General features: G+C 51.1%; 1 protein-coding gene across 1 annotated transcript in view; it reads right to left on the bottom strand.

The window, feature by feature from the left end:
* Positions 1 to 2,403: 2,403 nt before the first annotated feature.
* Asap3 (ArfGAP with SH3 domain, ankyrin repeat and PH domain 3) overlaps positions 2,404 to 20,501 on the bottom strand; it is a 42,746-nt gene continuing 24,648 nt past the window's right edge. Inside the window, exons 6-25 of the mRNA XM_041651945.1 lie at positions 14,514 to 14,625; positions 14,204 to 14,289; positions 13,493 to 13,568; positions 13,245 to 13,331; positions 12,963 to 13,072; positions 10,946 to 11,015; positions 10,637 to 10,724; positions 9,517 to 9,565; positions 9,220 to 9,410; positions 9,001 to 9,134; positions 8,674 to 8,768; positions 8,294 to 8,471; positions 6,935 to 7,020; positions 6,685 to 6,800; positions 6,124 to 6,191; positions 5,933 to 6,040; positions 5,628 to 5,823; positions 4,211 to 4,436; positions 3,263 to 3,353; positions 2,404 to 3,008 (exon numbers count right to left, since the gene is read on the bottom strand). Of these exons, the coding sequence (XP_041507879.1) occupies positions 2,934 to 3,008; positions 3,263 to 3,353; positions 4,211 to 4,436; positions 5,628 to 5,823; positions 5,933 to 6,040; positions 6,124 to 6,191; positions 6,685 to 6,800; positions 6,935 to 7,020; positions 8,294 to 8,471; positions 8,674 to 8,768; positions 9,001 to 9,134; positions 9,220 to 9,410; positions 9,517 to 9,565; positions 10,637 to 10,724; positions 10,946 to 11,015; positions 12,963 to 13,072; positions 13,245 to 13,331; positions 13,493 to 13,568; positions 14,204 to 14,289; positions 14,514 to 14,625 (2,242 nt within the window). The 3' untranslated portion in view covers positions 2,404 to 2,933. The remainder of the gene's footprint in view (positions 3,009 to 3,262; positions 3,354 to 4,210; positions 4,437 to 5,627; positions 5,824 to 5,932; positions 6,041 to 6,123; positions 6,192 to 6,684; positions 6,801 to 6,934; positions 7,021 to 8,293; positions 8,472 to 8,673; positions 8,769 to 9,000; positions 9,135 to 9,219; positions 9,411 to 9,516; positions 9,566 to 10,636; positions 10,725 to 10,945; positions 11,016 to 12,962; positions 13,073 to 13,244; positions 13,332 to 13,492; positions 13,569 to 14,203; positions 14,290 to 14,513; positions 14,626 to 20,501) is intronic.

The following is a 20,501-nucleotide window of genomic DNA, read 5'->3' on the forward strand; positions in this document are numbered from 1 at the left end:
GCTTTTTCTCGGGAGGTATGCTTGGAGCCGTTTAATGTGTTTCTAACACACTCTGAAGTACTGGGGCGCAGCCATGCTCAGAGAAGCTAAGCTTTGGGTGATTCTTACGGGGGTGGGCTTGAAAGAGAAATTTTTGGTGAACGGAGTAAATGTGCCTCCCACTCAGCTGTGCAGACATCTGCTCTCGGGTGGAAAGGTCTTACGAGAGTCCTCTCTGCAGACCTAGGAAATTACTTTTTTTGCCAGGGTCTTTTATCTGGATGGAGAGCAGAAGAGGGCCCACAGTGTGTGAGGGTCGGGAAACTGTGAAATCCCCCAACTTTCTGAGATAACCTCAGAGAACGAGGTCTGGACCAGAGGTAGCCTGTTGTGGACACCTGTCTCCCAACTGCTATTGTGTGATGACGATCAAGGATGTGTGTGTGTGTGTTTTTTTGCTTGTTTTTTTTTTTTCCCCCAACAAATTTGTCCAATCAACTAGCAAGAAAGACCCCACTGCAGCAGGCTGGGCAAAATAAGGATTGAAAAGGAGGACTGCATTTGCCGCAGCTGCGGTGGGGCAGGAGCGGAAGAGGGCGCTTGAAAGGCCCAGCTGGGTGCCATCCCCTCTCAAGAAGTGAAATCTATTGCAGTTAGGGGCAGGGTGGGAGTTTGGTGGGAGAAAGAGGGGATCTGTGCCACTGAGGAGGCAGCGTGTGTTTATTCTATTTACTGAGCACCTAGTGTGTTCCAGGTGGTTCTGGCATCCAGACGGGAGCAAGACAGCCAGCCCTCTGCAAAGCTTAGGGATGGGAGGGTCCCTGGCATGTTAGCGGTGGAGGAACTGAGAAGTCAGTGGCTGCAGCATGGGGATGTGGAGAAGGAAGGTGGGGGAAAGGAGGGGGTGGGTAGCATCTAGTTGCCAAAGCCAGGTTTTTCTTGATTGGAGCTCCTGGGAGGTTTCTTGGCCAACACAAGTATGAAAGACCCTAAGAAAACACTTCCAACCTTACTATGCAAATGGAATCTCAGGAGGTAGGATCACTGATATTCTCCCAGGGTGTAGCCGGCACTGCTGGTACCCATTATACCCCCTCTGACCACCTGGGAGCAAACCTGCATGCAATCATGACACACAGCTGCTACTTGGCAAATCTTCCTTTAAGGTTTGGGGGCAGGCAGGGAATTAATACCCCAAGAGGGGCCCAGCATTGGTGGTAAGTACCCCATTCTTTACTCTCAGAGGGACAGATTGAAGGTATTTCCTAACTCACTATGCTCTTGCCTCGGCCTCCAGATGCTGGGATTACAGATGTGTGCCACTGTGCCAGCATCCTTTATGCTTTGGTGTGCATGTGGTGATCAGACATCGATGGGTGCTTTTCTCAAATGCTAGCCACTTTATCTTTTGAGGCAGCGTCTCTCACTGAACTTGGGGCTAGTCAGTAAGCCGCAGGGATCCCCTAGAATCTGCCTCCACAGAGCCAGGAGTACGGGAGTGCTCTTCACGCCTGACTTTTTGCATGAGTTCTGGGGATCTGAACTCACGTCCTCGTGCTTGTGTGGCAAGCAGACTCTCCAAAGCTTTCTCCTGGTCCTCCTTTTGGTGACCTCCCGTTTCGCTTCTCTACCCTCGTAACGCTCCTGGGGGTCACCTCACACACTAACTTGGCCAACTCATCATCTGGAGGCAATCAAGGAACCACCGGAAGCGTCCAAACATGAGATCCTCACACTCCAACCCAGTGTGCTTTCCTGCACACCAGGGGTTCTCAGGCTTAGTGCTGACATTTTGGATTGGCTAATTCATTGCCAGAGGGATGACCCTTACCATGAGGCTATGGTTTGAGTGTGTTTTCTTACAGGCCAGAGGCTTGATTCCTGCCTGATGTGGCAATGTTGAATGGAGACTGAGCCTTTAAGGGGTGGAGCCTAATGGGAGGTAACTAGTGGGGGAGGGGTTGAGGCCTGTCTCTCAGTAGTTTTGACAAAAGTGAGTTGCTATAAAGCGAATTGAGACCACTACACATAGTGTTTGCTTTCTACCTCTCTGCGATGTTGTGACAGTCAGGGGGCCTTTTACTGGCTGCTCATGACAAGCTGTTTGGACTTTCTAATTGCCAAATAAAACCTTTTTGCTGTAGAAAGTGCCCAGCTTCCAGCATTCTATTAAACAGCAGCACAAACAGACAAAAGAGAGTGTGCTGGAGGATGTTATCCCTGACCTCGGGGATGCACCCTCCAGGTGGAAATGTTTGCCACACCAAATGTCTCCTGGGGCAAAACTCCCTGCGTATACTGTGACCACTCCTCTTTACCAGCCCTGTCCCTCACCAGGGCCGGGGAAAGAACCCCAAGTCTCAAGAGTCCTTCATTTCCCTATTACTCTTTAGAACCCATAAATGAACCAGCAGGATCCGCCCCTCCCCCGAGAATCCTTTATTAGAGATGAATAAAAGAATAGCTCTGAGATGAACAAAAGCTGACCCCGGGGGCTCAGAAGCAATCTTCCTTCTTTAGGGTCTGCTCATTCCAAGTCCGTTCTTGAGACCAGCTCTCCAGCAAGGGACTATACCTGTGGGATGCTTGTCTTATTCATGTGGCATCCATAGTACCTAGCATAGTACCTAGCAAAGGTCTGGACATAGAGCTGGAATCATTACAGAAAACACTAGACCACAAGACAGTGCCTGGATGTGAAAGATAGTAAGTGGGTCCCATCCTTATAGGGAGAAACGGTCCTGGTCCGGTAAGGACTGAGTGGCTGTATAACTGAACCCAGCCCAGGCATCCTCATCCTCAGATCTAACTTCAGGACTGCCTGGTCCAGGACATCAGCCCCAACACAGAAGGGCCAGTGTCCTTGGCAGGGGCACGGTCCAATTCTGTGGGCTCAAGTCCCCGCTTTGAATGTTGGGGTCCAGTGTGGGCCATGCAGAGGGGTCAACAAGGAGCTAGTCGTGCAAAAGCTGCAGAGAACTTGCCGCGAGAGCCCCGGTCTTTGAGCCATCTCCTTCCCCGAGGACGACCTGGGAAAAGAAGGATGAAGCGGACACTGTTAAAGCGCTTTTTGCGTCTCCTCTGGGAAATAGCTCTAGGTGGGCTTCACTCAGGTTCATGCAGTCCTGGGCTAAAGCAGGGAGGTGGCAGCAGCTTAACAGTGGCCATCTCGGTCCATAGTGTTGCCACCATCGAGGGAGGGCTCCCTCCCCTCTGTGCCTGCTCTTGACCAGTTCTACAACACGGGAACCTACGCTTCAAACCACACACCCAGCGCTCCTACCGGAATGTTCCTTCTAGACAGAGGATGCCGGGCAGAGGGACCGTCTTCCAGAATCCGACCTCCCCGTCTGTAGGATCGAGTGCTCTCTGAGCTGGAAGGCAGGGATGGCCAATGTCACCCAGCTGCCCAGAGCCCCTCAGAGGGACCCGGGTAGACATAAAAGGCTGAGGTGGTGGGAAAGGGGACCCAGAGTCCACCAGGCCCCGAGGCTGGGTCATCACAGGCCCTGGAGGTCTGGAACTGATCTCTCCGCAGAGGGCTCTGAGGATGCCCCCAGACTCAAGTCTAGACAAAAGGGTTTGCAGAGGGGGCTGGAGAGATGGCTCAGAGGTTAAGAGCACTGATTGTTCTTCCAGAGGTCCTGAGTTCAATTCCCAGCAACCACATGGTGGCTCACAACCATTTGTAATGAGATCTGGTGCCCTCTTCTGGCCTGCAGGCAGACATGCAGACAGAACACTGTAAGCAAAATAAATAAATAAATCTTAAAAAAAGAAAAAAAAAGGGTTTGCAGAGAAGCGAGGCAGTTGGATTGACAGGTGAAGATTTCCTGAGGGCTTAAAGAAGGGTCCTCCCACCAACAGGGGCTATTCCTTGGCTCTCCTGGCTCAACTTAAAAGCAGGTGGTAGATCCCAGCACTGGGGGGGGGGGGGGGGGGGGCAGAGACAGAGCTCTGAGTTCAAGGCCAGGCCAGCCTGGTCTAAAGAGCGAGTTCCAGAAAAAAGAAAATCAAAAAGAAAAATCAAAAAGAAAATCAAAACAAACCAAAACTAAAAAGCAGGTAGAAGGAAGAGGAGGAGGTAAGGCTCCACCAAGGTGCAGCTTACACCTTGGGTCCTAGAGCGAGACTGTGACCCAGACTGTAGACAGGTATTGTTCAGAGAAGCCAAAGCACGCTCAGAGAGGTCAGGAGGCATACTGAGTGGCACAGCTAGGCCCATACCAACCTGAACTTGACGGGGAGGTACAGCTCAGGAGGGGTGGTCCCAGATGCTGGCCCAGGCCTGGAGGTGCCTGGTGTCTCCTGGAGGCCTTCTTCAGGGCTAGGTGGGGCTTGGCTCAACCCCCCAGGTTCCATGGAGCCAGTGAGGCTGGATAAGGAAGACGCTGGGCTGCTTGGGTTCTCTGAGGCCTCAGGAGACTCTGACCTCAGACTGGGGGTGTCAGAGCGATCTAGAACCACAGTGACGTTTGTTTTTTAATTGCTCCCCTGTGGGGCTGGAGAGATGGCTCAGTGGTTAAGAGCACTGGCCGCTCTTGGGGAGGATCTCGCAGGCATCCATGCAAATATATCAATCATATACATAAATAAATCTTTTTAAAAAGAAATGCTTTCCTCTTTGTTCAGTGCCAAAGCTGACTTTGGCTTCTTGGCTCCATCATGGTTGTCTTGTAGCTCCCCAGCCCCTGCACCACCCGGCACTCTCATTTACTAGGGTCATGATGAGCATGCTGTTCGTGTCTACCCGCTCTCCTCAGCCCGGGCATTCCTGCCTAGCCCCCAAGCTCAGGTTAGGCATAGCTCCTTCAGGGAGCCCTCCTAACCCACTGCCTGCTCCAGCAGGATCCACCCTCCCCATTATCTCTCTCCTGGCCTCCCGCAGCAAGCTCCATTCATCCAACACACAAGTCCAAGAGCACAGCCAGGCTCTGCTCAGTGCTGGGAGAGCATTCTGCAGAGGACCAAGCCTGGGTCTCCCAGTATTAGCACTTCATTTTTTTTTATTTTTTAAATATTTATTTAAATTTGTCATGTATACAATATTCTGCAAGCCAGAAGAGGGCACCAGACCTCATTACAGATGGTTGTGAGCCACCATGTTGTTGCCGGGAATTGAACTCAGGACCTTTGGAAGAGCAGGCAATGCTCTTAACCACTGAGCTATCTCTCCAGCCCCCAGTATTAGCACTTTATAGTGTGTGGAGCCTCACGTTATGACTGACTGCTTCCGAGGCTCTATCTCTTCACTAGGCTCACACAGGGCATGCCCCACAAACGCATGTCTTTTCGGTTAACTGAAGCATTGAAGAATTCGAGCAAGCACAACAGAAGCTTCACAAATGGCGGCAGCTTTAAGCACATCACTTAACATCTCTCCCTTTACCTGAAGGAGAGGATGGTCTAAGGGAACCTGGATGGTGGGATGGGCTTGCCACCTTTCGCTCTGTTGTTTTCAGACAGGGTCTCCCTAGCTGGCCTTGAACTCCCTGATCTTCCTGCTCCCATCTCCTCAGAGCTGGGATTATAGGCATGCACTACCACACTTATCTCTGGCATGCAGCATGCATGCCCAGCACAGTACCCTACGCAGCAGTCTCTCAATAAACGGCATGCTCACAATACTTCTGGGCAGACAACCATACCTCCATTGGAATGTCCGGCTCGCCCTGGGTGTATGGTCCTAGAAGAGCTTTTCATGGGCAGGGGTGGGGGACTGTCCTCGCTCTGGCTCTGAGAGGTGGGTGGTCCCGGGCTAGCCAAGGTCTCATACGTCTTGTTGCTGAGGTCCAGCCTCCCACTGCCCCAGCAGGCATGAGCTGGGGGTTTCACAGGACAGTGCTGTGGGGACAAGGCCATCTTGGTTTCCACAACTCAGCTTGCCCCTTCCCAAAGCAGGCCCGATAAGGCTCTTGCCTGATGCCATCCAGAGGGGAAGGGCTGGGCCTACCTTTTCTTCCTCCTCCTCCTCGCTGTCAAAGCCATGTCCCATGGAATGTCCCCATGGGTAGTCCACGTGGAGATGGAATGCGAGGGTCCCTGCTTGTGCCTGCTCCAGCTGCCAAGAGCGAAGGCTTACCATGTCAGAGGGTCAGCAGGGGTGAGGAAGGGTTAGAGGGCGGCCTCTGCCCTCAGACTCACCAGTTCTTCGCATCCCTTGTGCTGTTTCTTCCTGGCTATGTCCAGAGCTGTTTCTCCAGCATCATTTACTGTGAAGGGGAAATCCAGGGACCATGGTCAGAATCAAGGCAGCTTTGAGGTCTGTGTGGGCCTCAGAATCAGATTGTCTGGGTACGTGAAAACTGGCTCTCTGGATTCCTAGCTGTGCGGCCTTAGGTGACCTACTTAACCTCTCTGGGTCTTAACTGTCTCATCATAAAATAAATATGATACTTGAAACTATCTGACCAGGCTGTTGAGGATTCACTGATTAGCAGTATGGCTCACGTGTCATGGGACAAGACAGGTGTTGTATGGTAAGCAGGGAACCATTCCATCACTGTACCCTGATACACCTTTCGGCGGGCTCACTAGCTCTGCGACACTCCCATTTGGACAGGAGAGGAAGCTGAGGCTTTAGAAAGGAATGACAGCCCCACCCCTGAGGCCACAGAAGAGCACAGAAGCAAGTCAGGAGTAGGAATGTGCCTGCTGCCCGTGCTCGGGTCTGTGGAGGAGTCTGGAGGGGGCCTCGGGCCGCACCTGCCCCCACGGGAGCTCTCCCTTTCAGCAGAAGCTTGAGACAGTCCAGCTGGCCGTGGAGCGCCGCGCAGTGCAGGGCGGTATTTCCATCCGCGGCCTTGGCATCCAAGTGGCCACTAGAAGGAGGGCGTAGCAGGGAGGTTTGGGGAGGGAAACAAGCAGGTAAGGGGGTCAGAGTCCCAGGGAAAGCAGGAGGGACAAGGAGGGAGTGGGGGAACAGGGAGGCTGCTGACGGCAGACGGGCTCTCACCCATTCTGGATGAGGAAGTCCACTAGGGGCAGGGAAGCCTGGCTGGCGACTCTGATGGCCAAGTGCAGGGCGAGCTCTCCAGGTGCCTGAACATACACATACACATGCCTGAGTTTCCCCTGTCACCTGCCCTCAACCTGGTGCTGCCCCCCTGAACCCTTGTTGCCCCAGCATCTCTGATTATGAAGGGGTCAGAAACCCCAAGAGACCATATGGACAGATCCTCACATTAGGGGAGCCTGAGAAAGCCCAGGCAGTCAGTGGTTCCTCCTCAGCCCAAGGAGAAGGTGTTCCCAAATCCTCATCGGGCTGAGGTTCTGCTTTTCTCCTACTTCCTCTCCGAGGTCTCTTTGGGAGGTCTCCTGCTACTCTAGGGTGCCCATGCTGTCCACCTTACCCAGGTCCTACTTCCCACCTCACTCAAGTGCTATGCCCTTACTGTCCACTAGGTGGCCTGTTCAGAAATATCCTGCTCCTCCACCTCCCGTGCTGTGGGCTAACTCAGGGTTAGGTTCACTGTGTTCCATCACAGATGCTACACCCCCAGTCAGAGACAGCCAGTTGTTTTGTTTTGAAAAGATTGCCTACACCCCACACACACCCCGGTTTCATGGGCATGAATGTTTTGCCTGCATATCTGTGTACCACATGCATACAGTGCCCATGGAGACCAGAAGGGGGCACTGGAGTTACAGACAGTTGTGAGACTCCATGTGAATACTGGGAATTGAAACCAGGTCCTCTTAACCACTGAGCCATCTCTCCAGTGTCAGTTTTTTTTTTTAAATATTTATTTATTTATTATGTATACAATATTGTGTCTGTATATGCCTGCAGGCCAGAAGAGGGCACCAGACCTCATTACAGTTGGTTGTGAGCCACCATGTGGTTGCTGGGAATTGAACTCAGGACCTTTGGAAGAGCAGGCAATGCTCTTAACCACTGAGCCATCTCTCCAGCCCCTCCAGTGTCAGTTTTTAAATGTCCAATCAGTCACAGTCACTCCAGCTGACGGGATCATTCTGAAATCCTTCCTCCCTCATGAACGGATCTCCAAAATGCAGGGGCCTTCACACTCTAATCAGACCTGCCCGTTTCCACTTCCAAGGCGATTGTTAACCCACATTAGAGACGAGGAAATAGGACTCAGAGAAGTAACTGCCCTGGGTGGCAGAGCTAAGAAAAGATACAGCAGGGATTCCAACCTAGATCTGCTTGGCTGGAGCTATTATTCTCTTTCCCACTTCATGTGTGAGATCTGAGTAGATGGTAGAAGACTGTGACATCTGGTCTTAGAGGGGGGCTGAGGGGCATGTGAGTGCAGGTGGGTTAAAAGTGGCCCTGGGAAGGGGCTCTCACCTGCCCGTCAGGCCCTGGCAGCAGCTGTCCGAAGTCCTGCCCATTGGCAAAGGCCTCCAGTACAGAGAGGAGGTCCCTGCTGCAGATGGCTGTCCTTAGTCTCTGGGGATCAGGTGTGGACTGGCGTGCAAACCTGTGTTCCACATACTTGGCCACAATGTAGTTCCTGCGGCTGCTCCTACCCAGACAACAGACAACCGCGGGTCCTCAGAAGCTTGTCCACATAGTAACTTCTGGAACCACCCTCGAGGAGAATCTAGTGTCCTGGCGACTTCCAGGTCAGGGGGCCTCCTTCTCTCCAACCTTCTGACCCCAGACTCTCCCAGACCCTGGGAACTGGGGAGCTAGCAACCCCCCCCCCATTCTGAGACCATCCTTACATGTCACTCTCAGCAGAGGGTTTAGGGCTGCCGTGGGAGGGCAGACGGGCCTCCATGATTTCATTGAAGTGGGAGTTTCCAATGTTCAAGGCCAGCTGGAGGCACAGCACAGGGTATCAAAGTCAGCAGGTAAATTCAGGCGCTAGGACAGCGTCCCTGACAAGGTCCAGTCTCGGAAGTCCAGCCCTTCCCCATAGTTCCCCAGGTGCCGCCCCTACCAACCCCACTCTGGTTACTTCAGATTCATTCCCAGTTAGCCAAGCTCCAGTCCCCCGAGCCCCGCCCCAAACCCATAGCATTCTCTCTGAACCCTGACCCTGCTCTCACCAGCAGCTCTGAGGGGCCCAGGAGGTCCAAGGTGAGGGACTGTATGCGAGAAAAGCGCACGCCCAGCTCGCGGTGGACACCGGAGCACTGGATGCAGGTGAGCACACCCAGGTTGGTGCTGAGCCACGTGGGGTCTGCAGGGGAGTGAGGAGCACAGCTAAAGCCTCCAGCCCAGAGCCCCTTCTCCATACCTCCCATCAAACATTCCCCGCCACTGACCTGAAGCCCCACAGTCGCAACAATGGTCGTTCCCCGGCCTGCTTTTCACCTCAGCGACCAGCATCTTGGTGAGGTCCTGGGGCTCGGAATCCAATCTGGCACTACCCCAAGACCCCTGGCCGCCACCGGGCTCCCCATTAAAGGCGCTACTCAGTGCTTCATCCTTGCTGTTCTGCAGCACCGACACCCACCTGTGCAGATGGAATAGACATATTGGGGACAGGAGACCAGGTCGGGACTGAGCTCCCTTACCCCATGCGCTGCCCCCACCACTGCTGGCCCAGAGCCGGCACTCACGCCTCACACTCCAGCTCGTCCTCTGCGTGGAAGTGGTATGTGCGGTTATCTGTGGGGGACAGAAAAGGCCATCAGCCACCGATCCTGCAGGCCTTCCCCAGGACAAACACCTGTGTGCCCCTGAAACCAGGCCCTAAGCGTCACCACCTCCAGAAGTCATCTCCAAAGTAGGACCCCAGCAAGGCTCTCTGAATGAGGCTGTGGATCCGGGGTCAGTGCTCAGCACACCCCTTATGCCCCGCTCGACACGGCCCTTACCTCCAGCTGCCACCCCATTCTAGTTTCTTTGCTTCCTACTTCTCCTCTTCACCTAGCCCTACTGGATCCCAAGCTGTTTTGTCTACGGCTTCAATTATACAGCACCCTGCTTCTAGACACCCATGGTCCCGACTATGGGAACGAGGTCCAGACCTAAAAGAGGCAGCTCCAGGCCTTGTCTCTCACTTCTATGTGAAGTCCCTTGTAAGACTTATGGGAGACTCAGTGTTCTGCTTCCACATTTCCCACCCTCTTAACCTCCATCTTAAAGCCCCCCTTCTCATAAAATGCTACAATCTGGGTCTCTCAAGGCTAACTGCAAACGCTCTCCTCCCAGAGCCCTAGGTTCCCTACAGCAGGTTGGGGCTTCTGTAGGGTCTTTATGTGTGCCTCTCTCCTCTGGACAACAGTCCCCCATTGGAGCCTTGGGTCCGAATCCTTCTAAGAGGGTTCCCTGAAGACAAGAGGCTTAATAAAAAAAATGAGGCAGGGTCTCACATAGTCCAGGTTAGCCTAAACTCCCCATGTAACTGAGGATTCCCTTAGACTTCTGATCCTCCATGCTGGAACTGCAGGTGGGCACCACCGTGCCTAGTTTTATGTGGTTCTCAGCACGGGAGTCAGAGCTCCGCGCGTGCCAGGCAGTGTCAACCACATTCCTGGCCTGAAAGGTCAGCTCCTTCCCAGCATGTGTTTTCATGTTCAGAGGGATGGGAGGTGAAACCATGAAAGTCTCAGGCCCTTGGAGTCCTGGGTCTGCAGTGGTAGCCTTTGGCTACTTAGTGGGACTGAATACAGAGCCCTGGCTGCAGCCTCTCAGGAGGAAGCACTGGGCAGTGTGGGGTTGACACAGACTACTCACGGGTCACCAGGTCGAAGCACGTTTTCTCCTCAGGGTTTGGCCTCACTTGGCACGTCAGCAGGGTCAGCTTTACTGGGGGCCGGTTGATCTGTGGGGATTTGAGAGTGGAGGACACATATGTTACCCCCTGGGCCTCTGAGTCCTTTGTTTCTTTGTCTATTAAATAATCAAGAAAGTCCTGTTCCTCCAGGGGAGGGGATAAGGATTCTAAGTAGGCTCTTTGGATACCGTCCTTCCTCCTAGCAGGGATCTCTAACACTGGATCTCAGAGCTTGGCATCTGTCTGCTCAGAACCCCCAGAGGCCTCACCATGCTGTGTGAGATGGTCAGGCAGCCATACTTGACTCCACACTTCCTCTTCTGCCAGACTCTTCGAATCCTAAAGCACAGAAGGACAGAGAAACGGTGACCAGTGGCTCACACCTCATCCCCCTGCATCAGAGAGCAGAATCTATGACCTCTTCCGTTCCCATCACAGTGCTTCACTGCTTCCGGCCCTCAGGATGCTTCCAGTATGAGGGGAAAGCCTCAAGCTTTGGAATTCCTATTCTAGAGGGTCAGTGTGACTCTGGTATCCTGAGAACTTCTAGCCTGATGGAGGAAACACAGCTCACCACATCACTTACTTCGTGTGTGAGCATGCCAGAGCCCACACATGGGGGGCAAACGATAGCCCGAGGGAGTCAGGGTGGTGGTCAGAATGAGAACAGTCCACATAGGTTCATGTCTGAATACCTGGCCCCCAGCTGGTAGAAGTGTTTGGGAAGGATTGGGAGGTGTCACTGAGGGGTACACCCATACCATCCCCTGTATGCTCTTCTTGCTACTGCCATGCTCCCTGCCACGATGGTGATCTCCCTCTGGAACCACAAAGCCCTATAAACTCTTCCTTCCATAAGTTGCCGTGGTCATGGTGTCTCTTCGCAGCCACAGAAAAGTGACTAAGATGGTCAGTTCTCTCTCTACCGTGTGGGTCCCAGGGCTTGCGCTTAGGTGGTCAAGCATGACAGTAAACATCCTTACCCTCTAAGCCAGTGACTCCAACCTTCCCAATGCTGTGACCCATTAACACTTTTTCATGTTGTGGTGACCCCAACCATAAAATTTTGATTGTTACTTCATAACTGTAATTTTTGCTACTATTATGAATCATAATATAAATATGTTTTTTGATAGTCTTAGGTGACCCCTGTGAAAGGGTCATTCGACCCCAAAAAGCAGCAGTTCTCAACCTGTGAGTTGCGACTCTTTGGGGGTTTACAGGGGTGATCTAAGACTATCTTACCTGCACACCAGATATTTATATTACATATGACAATGCGTAACAGTAGCAAAGTTACAGTTATGAAGTAGCAAGGGAAATAATTTTATGGTTGGGTTGTCACAATCTGAGGAACCGTGTTAAAGAAAGGCTGAGACCCACTGCCCAAAGGGGTCGTGACCCACAGGTTGAGAACCACTGCTCTAAGCCATCTTACTGGTCTTTCTAAATTTTTACTTTCTAAAATGAAAAGTTAACACAGGAACCAAGGCATAATCAATGTTTTTTCTTCTTCCTTCCTTTCTTTCTTTCTTCTTTCTTTCTTTCTTTCTTTCGATTTATTTATTATGTATACAGTGTTCTGCCTGCACACCAGAAGAGGGCACCAGATCTCAAACCATAATGTGGTTGCTGGGAATTGAACCCAGGACCTCCAGAAGAGCAGTCAGTGCTCTTAACCTCTGAGCCACCTCTGCAGCCCTGATGTTTTCATTTCTAGGCATATTTATAGACATATACAGTATATTATATATAGAGGGCAAGAATGAAGGTATATTAAGTGTTTGGTGAGTCTCTTTTCTTTTCTTTTCTTTTCTTTGGGTTTTGTTTTGACAGAGTTTCTCTGTGTAGCTTTGGAGCCTGTCCTGGAACTAGATCTTATAGACCAGGCTGGCCTCAAACTCACAGACATCCACCTGCCTCTGACTCTCGAGTGCTGGGATTAAAGGTGTGTGCTGCCACCATCGCCTGGCTTAAGGGTTTGGTAAGTAAATCTTAACTGCTGCTAGATATCAGACTCATAGATATCCCCTGCCTCAGCTTCCCAAATGCTGGGATTAAAGGCAAGTGCCATGGGATGGCCCTGTTGCTGCAACTTTTGAAGAATAATCTTTAGGGACCTTTAGCGAAGAGCCACATGCCCAGTTGTCCTTTGATAATCGTATACCATCAGACTGTGCAAACGGTCCACAGGGATACAAGAACAGATACTGGAGCATCTTCTCTAACCGTCATGTCGACCTGTGTGTCTTTGGGGAAGCTGCCTGAGCTCTCTGAGTCACTCACCCATCGCTTTTCTTGTACAGGAAGCCCACCTTCTCGGTCCCAAACTGCTTGTTGCCTTGGTGCTGGTGGATGCTGTAGCCGCCTCCTGAGTTCTTCCGGTTTGGGTGCTCCTGCACCTCAGACATGCAAAGGAGACTTCAGGGTGTCTGGGAGGGAAGAGCCCCGTGCTGCACTGCTCCTCAGGGGGACACTTGGGGGCTTCTCTCCTTCCTTCCCTCCCTCTGTATGCCATGGTGGGGAAGATGGGTCAGGCATCTCTTTTAGAATGATTCAGGGCCTGACCTCTCGGCTCTCCAGATGCAGCATCCCTCGGAGGGAGTCGCGGAGCTGGGTCAGCTTGTGCAGTTCCTCCTCCTGAGCTTGCCGAAGCTGTGGGCAGAGGACAGGACCCATGGGCAGTGAGGGGATGTTGCAGGGTAGAGCCTGACCTGATACAACACACTGGGGCAGTGTTTCATTCTGTGTTGGGAGCCAGCTCTCCCCAAAGGACACGGGGTTGAACACACAACTGAGGAACAGGCTAGACTTACCACATGGATTGAGGCTGCCAGCTTGTCAATGAAGGGGGACAGGCTCTGAGCTGCTTTCCAGCCATCTTGGAAGAAGCTAAGAAAGGCCAGAGGATAAACAAGGAGACCAGGGAGGGATGGAAATGTAGATGAGGCCAGAAGGTGGAGAAGGTCCCCATAGGGCACCCCTAGGCGTGCAGCCTGAGGGTGAGAGCAGGCATGCAGAGGAGAGACTCTCTGGGTTCAGATCTCTGACTAGCCTTGACAACTTAGTAAGTGGGCCTCAGTTTCCTCGTCTATAAAATATGTCTAAATAGCTGGGTGGTGGTAGGGCACACCTTTAATCCCAGTACTTGGGAGTCAGAAGCAGGCAGATCTCTGAGTTCGAGGCAAGCCTGGCCTACAGAACTAGTTCCAGACAGCCAAGACTATACAGAGAAACCCTGTCTTGAAAATATATATATATATATATATATATATACATACATATATATATATATTTATCAATATATATGAATAAATGCTTAAATGGTGTATCTGCTCCCTGCTCCACGGTGTTGGGGGACTGGGGGATCACTATGCTCAATCCTTAGTGTCTGAACCACAGTGAATGCTTTATACAGCAGCATCTGTGTGGTGGAAGTGCTGCTCATGAGGTCCAGGCATACAGAGACCTGGAGGGTCTCAAATCCCAGAGGGTTGCATTAAAGGTTGAGGAGGGGAGATACTTACTTGTGCTGGGCGTGGAAGAACTTGATGAGGCTCTGAAGGAAGTCTGGACCTTGCTTCACCTGACTCTCTCTAGCTTTGACAAGGTACTGGCAGAAGACAGGATAAGAAGCATGACGTAAGCCAGATCAGATCCTGGTGACGGGGGTTTTGGTTCCCCACCCCAGGGCTAATCTTCTTAACCTCCACTGAACCTTGGTCACATCCTACAGCCCAGCTGGCCAGCCCTAGGCCCTGTGACTGAAGCCTTGAGGGTCTGGAAGAGGCAAACAGGAAACACACCTAACCCATCCTCACTGGGGTCACACCTCACCTCACACATGTGCAGCTGGAAGACTCGCCGCTCTCGCTGTGTGTCCTGGGACAGCTCCCCATGGCTTCCCCCTGTGACCCTGGCTCGATCCCTCTCCTTCTCCAGTTTGGCCCTAGGTCATAAAGGAAGAACCATTTGAACAAGTGTCACCAACCCTTCATCCACCATCCCTGCTATGGGCCCACGAGTGTGGGAACAAAGCCCTTCCCTGTGCCTTCTGTGTGCCAGGACGGGCAACACCAGAGGGTGGGGTAGGTCTGGGGAGTCTAGGGGGTCATGGAGGAAAAAGACACAAATCAAAGCTGAGGCAGGAGAGTAAAAGAGAGACCTTATCACGATAACTTGGAAAGATATGTCTATGCTGGGACTGGAAGCCTGACATCCCAGCTTGGAGGAAGCTAGGCCTGGGCAGGAGGGCGAGAGCATGGGATACCTCAAGGTACAGGGCTCAGGGAGCTGTGCGGAGATGGACAGGGATGTGGCATTTGCTGAGGCGATGGCAATGGGGAGGCAGGACCACAGTGGGCCCGGTTCCCACCAGTTAGGCTTCCGGGTCTTTAAGTTATAACAAGAGGAAGGGGTTCGAAACTTTATGTCAGAGATGATGAAGACGGTAGGACCAAGTTCTGATTAGTTAAGGGACTTAGAGGATGTGTAGGATAGAGGACCAGCAGAGCCTTGGTTCTCATGAGCTCACAGACCTTCTTAGTGGAAGCTCTGAAAACCTGTGGCACCCAGGCTAGGGCTGCAGCTCTGGGGCAGAGAGCTAGCCTAACAATCATGAATCTCTGGTTCAACCTCCACACCTCCCCTACTAAAGAATGAAACAACCAGGGCCTCCCCTCTGTACCCAAAAAGATCTCCAGGGGTAACTTTCTCTTCTTTGGGGATGGCGGGTTCATTTGTGGACTGTTTCCAGGAAGTCCGCCCACAGCGGCCAAAAGTGTATTTGCGCATCGCAGGCTGGGGGCTGGCATTCATGAATCCCCCGTACAGGGGACACTTGCTTAACAGTTCTGTGTCCCAGAAAATGTGAGCCCTGAGCAGAGCTGGCAGATGGGGTGGGACTAATCCCAGCTCTGCAGCCAGTGAGTTATACAGTTTCACCTCTTTGAGCCTCAACCTTCAAATATGGAAAATGGGGGGGGCTTTTTATACCCAGATGATAGGCAAATAGGAGACTGAACAAGCAGGAGAGAAGAGGAGGGAGGGACAGGATGTTACTCTGAGAGGTAAAGACAGGTAAACAAGAACAGTGAGGAAGGAGAGGGAAATGAGACTCAGGGCACATTGTGCACATGCCAACCTGAAGGCCCTGAGCTAGGTGGCGATGCCAAATCTCCCGCACACCTCCCCAATGCCTCCCCTCTTCGTCAAATCAAACTGCCTGCACGCCCTGCCCTCTGTGTGGATGCTGCCACACCATGGCCACTTTGTGTTTCCGTTATTTATTGAGTCACTTCTCTTCTTGTCATATAAACAAGGAAGATCCAACAGGGCAGGGCCCTGGACCTGGGGTGGCTTGTCCATTTATTTACTATCTATGGATGGGGGGGGGGGTGACAGCTGTGCCTTCTCCTGCCGGGAGAGCAAGCCTGGTAATGGCGTAAGGAGTTTTCCCAGCTCCAGGCACCAAGGAAGCTCTTCCGAAGCGTTAAGGGTGATTCTTCCTAATTTATTCTTCTCAGAAACGGGGTCTTACATAACCCAGTCTGGCCTCACTATGTCTCCGAAGATCATCTTGACCTTCTGACCTTCCAGCATCCACCTCCCAAATGCTGAGAGCGTGAGTGTGCATCACACCAGGGAAAGAGCCCAGGTCTCTGTGTGTGCTTGGCAATCACTCTACCAACTGAGCTACATCCCCATCCTGACTGTTATCTTTACACACTGATTCTGTATCAGGGTTTCACATACTAAAGTGATAAGCACATGAGGCAGGACGCTGTCCCACTGTAAGATGAGAAACTTAAGGCTTGTCCAAGTCAACTGGCAGAGGTGGGATTTGAACCCAGATCTATCAAATGTAGCACCCAGAGGGCGGCACTGTATTGGGTACAGTGAGTGACCAACACAGTGGCTCAGCTCCACTCCACCATCTTGGTTCCCACCATCCACAAACAGCCACACTGTCTTTGTTAGAATCCAGGTGATAAAGCTGAAACCCAGGAAAAATAAGTTGTTCACGATCACAGGTTGGGGCTGGAGAGATGGCTCAGTGATTAAGAGCACTGGCTGTTCTTCCAGAGATCCTGGGTTCAAGTCCCAGCAACCACATGGAGGCTCACAACTATCTGTGATTCCAGTTCCAGGGGCTTCTGATGGTCTCCAAAGTCACTGCACGGGCACGGCACAGAGAAACTCATCCAGACACATACATATAAAATAAAAATAAATATTGAGAAAGAAAAAAAATCTGGTTGGGGTAATGCGAAGAAGGACAGGGGTCTGAGCTTCTGTTTCTCAGGCCCTTTCCCCATTATTCTGAGCCCAGATCTGGCAGAGAGATGGGATACTTTTGATTTTAGATTTATTTAATTGTAAGTGTATAAGTGCTTTGCCTGTGTATATGCATGCGTACCATGTGTGTGCCTGGTATCTGAAAAGAGGTCATCAGATCCAAGGTAGAGACGTGCCTTCTTTCCATGGACTCCAGAGGGATTCAGATGGTGTTGGCAACCTGGGCCATCCTAATGCCTGGACTGGCTTGCATGTGGGTTGAACCATGCAGTATCTTACAGTTTACTAACATCTGGCAACACCTGGAACCCCCATGGAAAGGAGTGCATAGTCACCATGATGTTCCACTCAAATACGGTCCTAGTCAGGGCCACAGCAACAGAGCATCACTAACCCTAGGCAGCCCATGTCTTGCCTACGGAATAGCATTTTCTTTACACAAATGTTTGTTTGTTTGTTTTGTTTGAACCAGGGTCTCACTGTGCAGCCCTGGCTGTCCTGGAACTCGTTATGTAGACCAGGTTGGCTTCAAGCTCATAGAGAGCGGCCTCTCTCTGTCTTCCAAGTGCTGGGATCAAAGCTGCATGCCACTACACCTTTGAAATCTTACAAAAAAATTTTACTAAAAAGTTAGTCAAGACAGAGTTGGTTGGGAAAGGTCTGTAGGGAAAGGTGATTCTGTCCACTTTGGCAGACGTGGCTCTCAAGGCTAAGGGAAGAAGAGTCACATGATTCCCTCAGCAACTCAGACAGATAAGGCTAGCCTGGGTCTCCACTGCCCATTTTTGGACCTCTAACGTGAGCAGATGGCCACACCCCATCCCAGGCAGGATGAGGTCCTGTGCTCACAGCTATAAGAGGAGGAGGGATGACCTTTCAGTCTGGACCTGGACAGGTGTGCATAGCTCTAGGGGACGGAGAGGCAATAAATGCTCCAACAACTGCTTTTTGGAACCCGTCCCGCAGTGGTCATTATGCACGGGAACAAATATTAGCTCGCAGGATGCTTCCTCCATGACAGGGAAGATTAACCACACATTGCAGAATGTCCGTGTTGGCACGCCCTGCCCCATTTAACTAGTGCTGTCTGGAAACATGTACAATGCAAATAAATGGGTCATAATTTTGTCTTCTTCTTCTTCTTCTTCTCCTCCTCCTCCTCCTCCTCCTCCTCCTCCTCCTCTTCTTCTTCTTCTTCTTTTGGACAGGGTCTCATGCATCCCAGACTAGCCTCAAACTCTATACTAGGGGTAGGTAACCTTGAACTTCTCACCCTCCGCCTTCTCTTCCTGGAATTACGGGTCCATACCACGGCCACACCCATTTACACTGGGGATTGGATCCAGGGTGCAATAGGCAAGTATTTTCTTCTTCTTTTCTTAATTCTCTCTTTTGTTTTTGTTTGTTTGCTTTGTTTTTGTTTTTGTTTTCTCAGAAACAGGGTTTTTCTGAATAGCACTGGCTGTCCTGAACCTAGCTTTATAGGTGAGACTGGCCTCGAACTCACAAAGATCCGCCTGCCTCTGCCTCCTAAATGCTGGGATTAAAGGCGTGCGCCACCAAGCCCAGCTACTGTTTCTGAGGCTGCATCTCTCTATGTGCCAGGCTGGCCTCAAACTTGCAATCCTCCTGCCTCACCCTCACAAATGCAAGTATGATAGGTATACATAACCACACCCAGTCTGACAGGATATTTTTTTTTTTTTTTATTTTCGAGATGGGGTTTCTCCGTAGCTTTTTGGTTCCTGTCCTGGAACTAGCTCTTGTAGACCAGGCTGGTCTCGAACTCACAGAGATCCGCCTGCCTCTGCCTCCCGAGTGCTGGGATTAAAGGCGTGCGCCACCACTGCCCGGCTATTTTTTTTTTGACAGGATATTTTTAAAAGAAAAATAGATTACACAATGATACGGTTATTTTGATCTCAGTCTTATCAACATAGTTCACTGTATATAGAAGAAAAAGGTGGAACAATATTACTGTCTCATTTCTGGGGAGGAAAGGGTTTTTCTCCTACGCTTTAGTAGGTTCTCCCCACTTCATCTTGTTTTTTTGTTTTTTATTTTTCTGAGACAGAGTCTCATGTATCCCAAGCTGGCCTCAAGCTAGCTATGCAGCAGAAGCTGGCTTTGGAGCTGATCTTCCTGCCTCAACTTACACGCTGCAGGAATTACGGGAGGGAGCCGCCACCTTGCTTGCTGTTTGGTTTAACATGGCTTCTGGGGATGGAACTCAGGCCCTCAGGCTTGCAAGGTGAACACAACTGAGCCAACTCCCCAGCCCCCCAGCCTTGTTTTTTAAGTTATGAAATTAGAGTGGTTTTGTAAAAATAAATAAATAATGGGGGCTGGAGAGATGGCTCAGAGGTTAAGAGCACTGACTGCTCTTCCAGAGGTCCTGAGTTCAATTCCCAGCAACCACATGGTGGCTCACAACCATCTATAATGAGATCTGGTGCCCTCTTCTGGCATACAAACATACATGGAAGGAATGTTGTATACATAATAAATAAATTGGCCAGGTGGTGGCATTGATGCACACCTTTAACCCCAGCACTCAGGAGGCAGAGGCAGGTGGATCTCTGCGAGTCTGAGGCCAGCCTGGTCTACAGAGCAAGTGCCAGGAGAGGCTCCAGAGCTGCACAGAGAAACCCTGTCTCAAAAAACATAAATAAATAAATAAATAAATATGAAATTTCTAATGGAGAACTTTCAGACACTCCCTACAGAGTGACCCTAATAATCTCCTAAAGATGATTAAACTTTTTTCTTATTTTTCTGTGTGTGTGGATAATGGGACAGGATCTCACTATATTGTCCAGGCTGGCCTGAAACTCCTGGGATCAAGTCATCCTCCTTCCTTGTCTCCAGAGTTTCTGGGACTGTATGTATGTAAACTCATACTGAGCAAATTTTCTCTCTCTTTCCCCCTCTCTTTATTTTTTTTTTAGCTTCACCATTTTTTCTAAATTATATATAAAAAATATATTTTTCTCTAGCAAAATATAAGCAAGATCATTTTTACAAAGAAGAATACAGGTTCTGAAACAGGAACCTGAAAGAACCCAAGCAGGCTGCTTAGGAAGGCTGGCCACTGGATGTCCCGGGGATGACCCATAGCTGATGGCAGAACTGTAGTATGGCACACAGGAGGTCTGGGTGTGCCACTGCCTCTCCTCTCTCCTATGGCCAACCCAGTGTCCTCAGCTACCATCTGCTGCCCAGCTGTGTGACCCTGAGCTAACAACTCAGTCCCTTTGAGCCTCTGAAACTAACACCTCCTTCTCAGGGCTGAGTGACCTTGAGGATGCAATGTCCCTGTCCACATGGGTACTACAAGGCTAGAAGGTCACTGGGGGGGAGCATCCCATGGTCCTTTCACATGGGACTGTCCTGCAGCAGAGCTCCCAGCAGCCAGCCAGGCCTGGCCTAGGAGCCAGAGAGTGGTACATTCTCAACACAAGCACCCTCTCCTTCTGTCCATCCTTCCAAGGTCACTTCCTCAACACAAGCACCCTTTCCTTACATCCA

This window comes from Microtus oregoni, unplaced genomic scaffold, assembly GCF_018167655.1.
Source record: "Microtus oregoni isolate MIOR12 unplaced genomic scaffold, Mior012 000005F_ref0000423, whole genome shotgun sequence".
NCBI lineage: Eukaryota > Metazoa > Chordata > Mammalia > Rodentia > Cricetidae > Microtus > Microtus oregoni.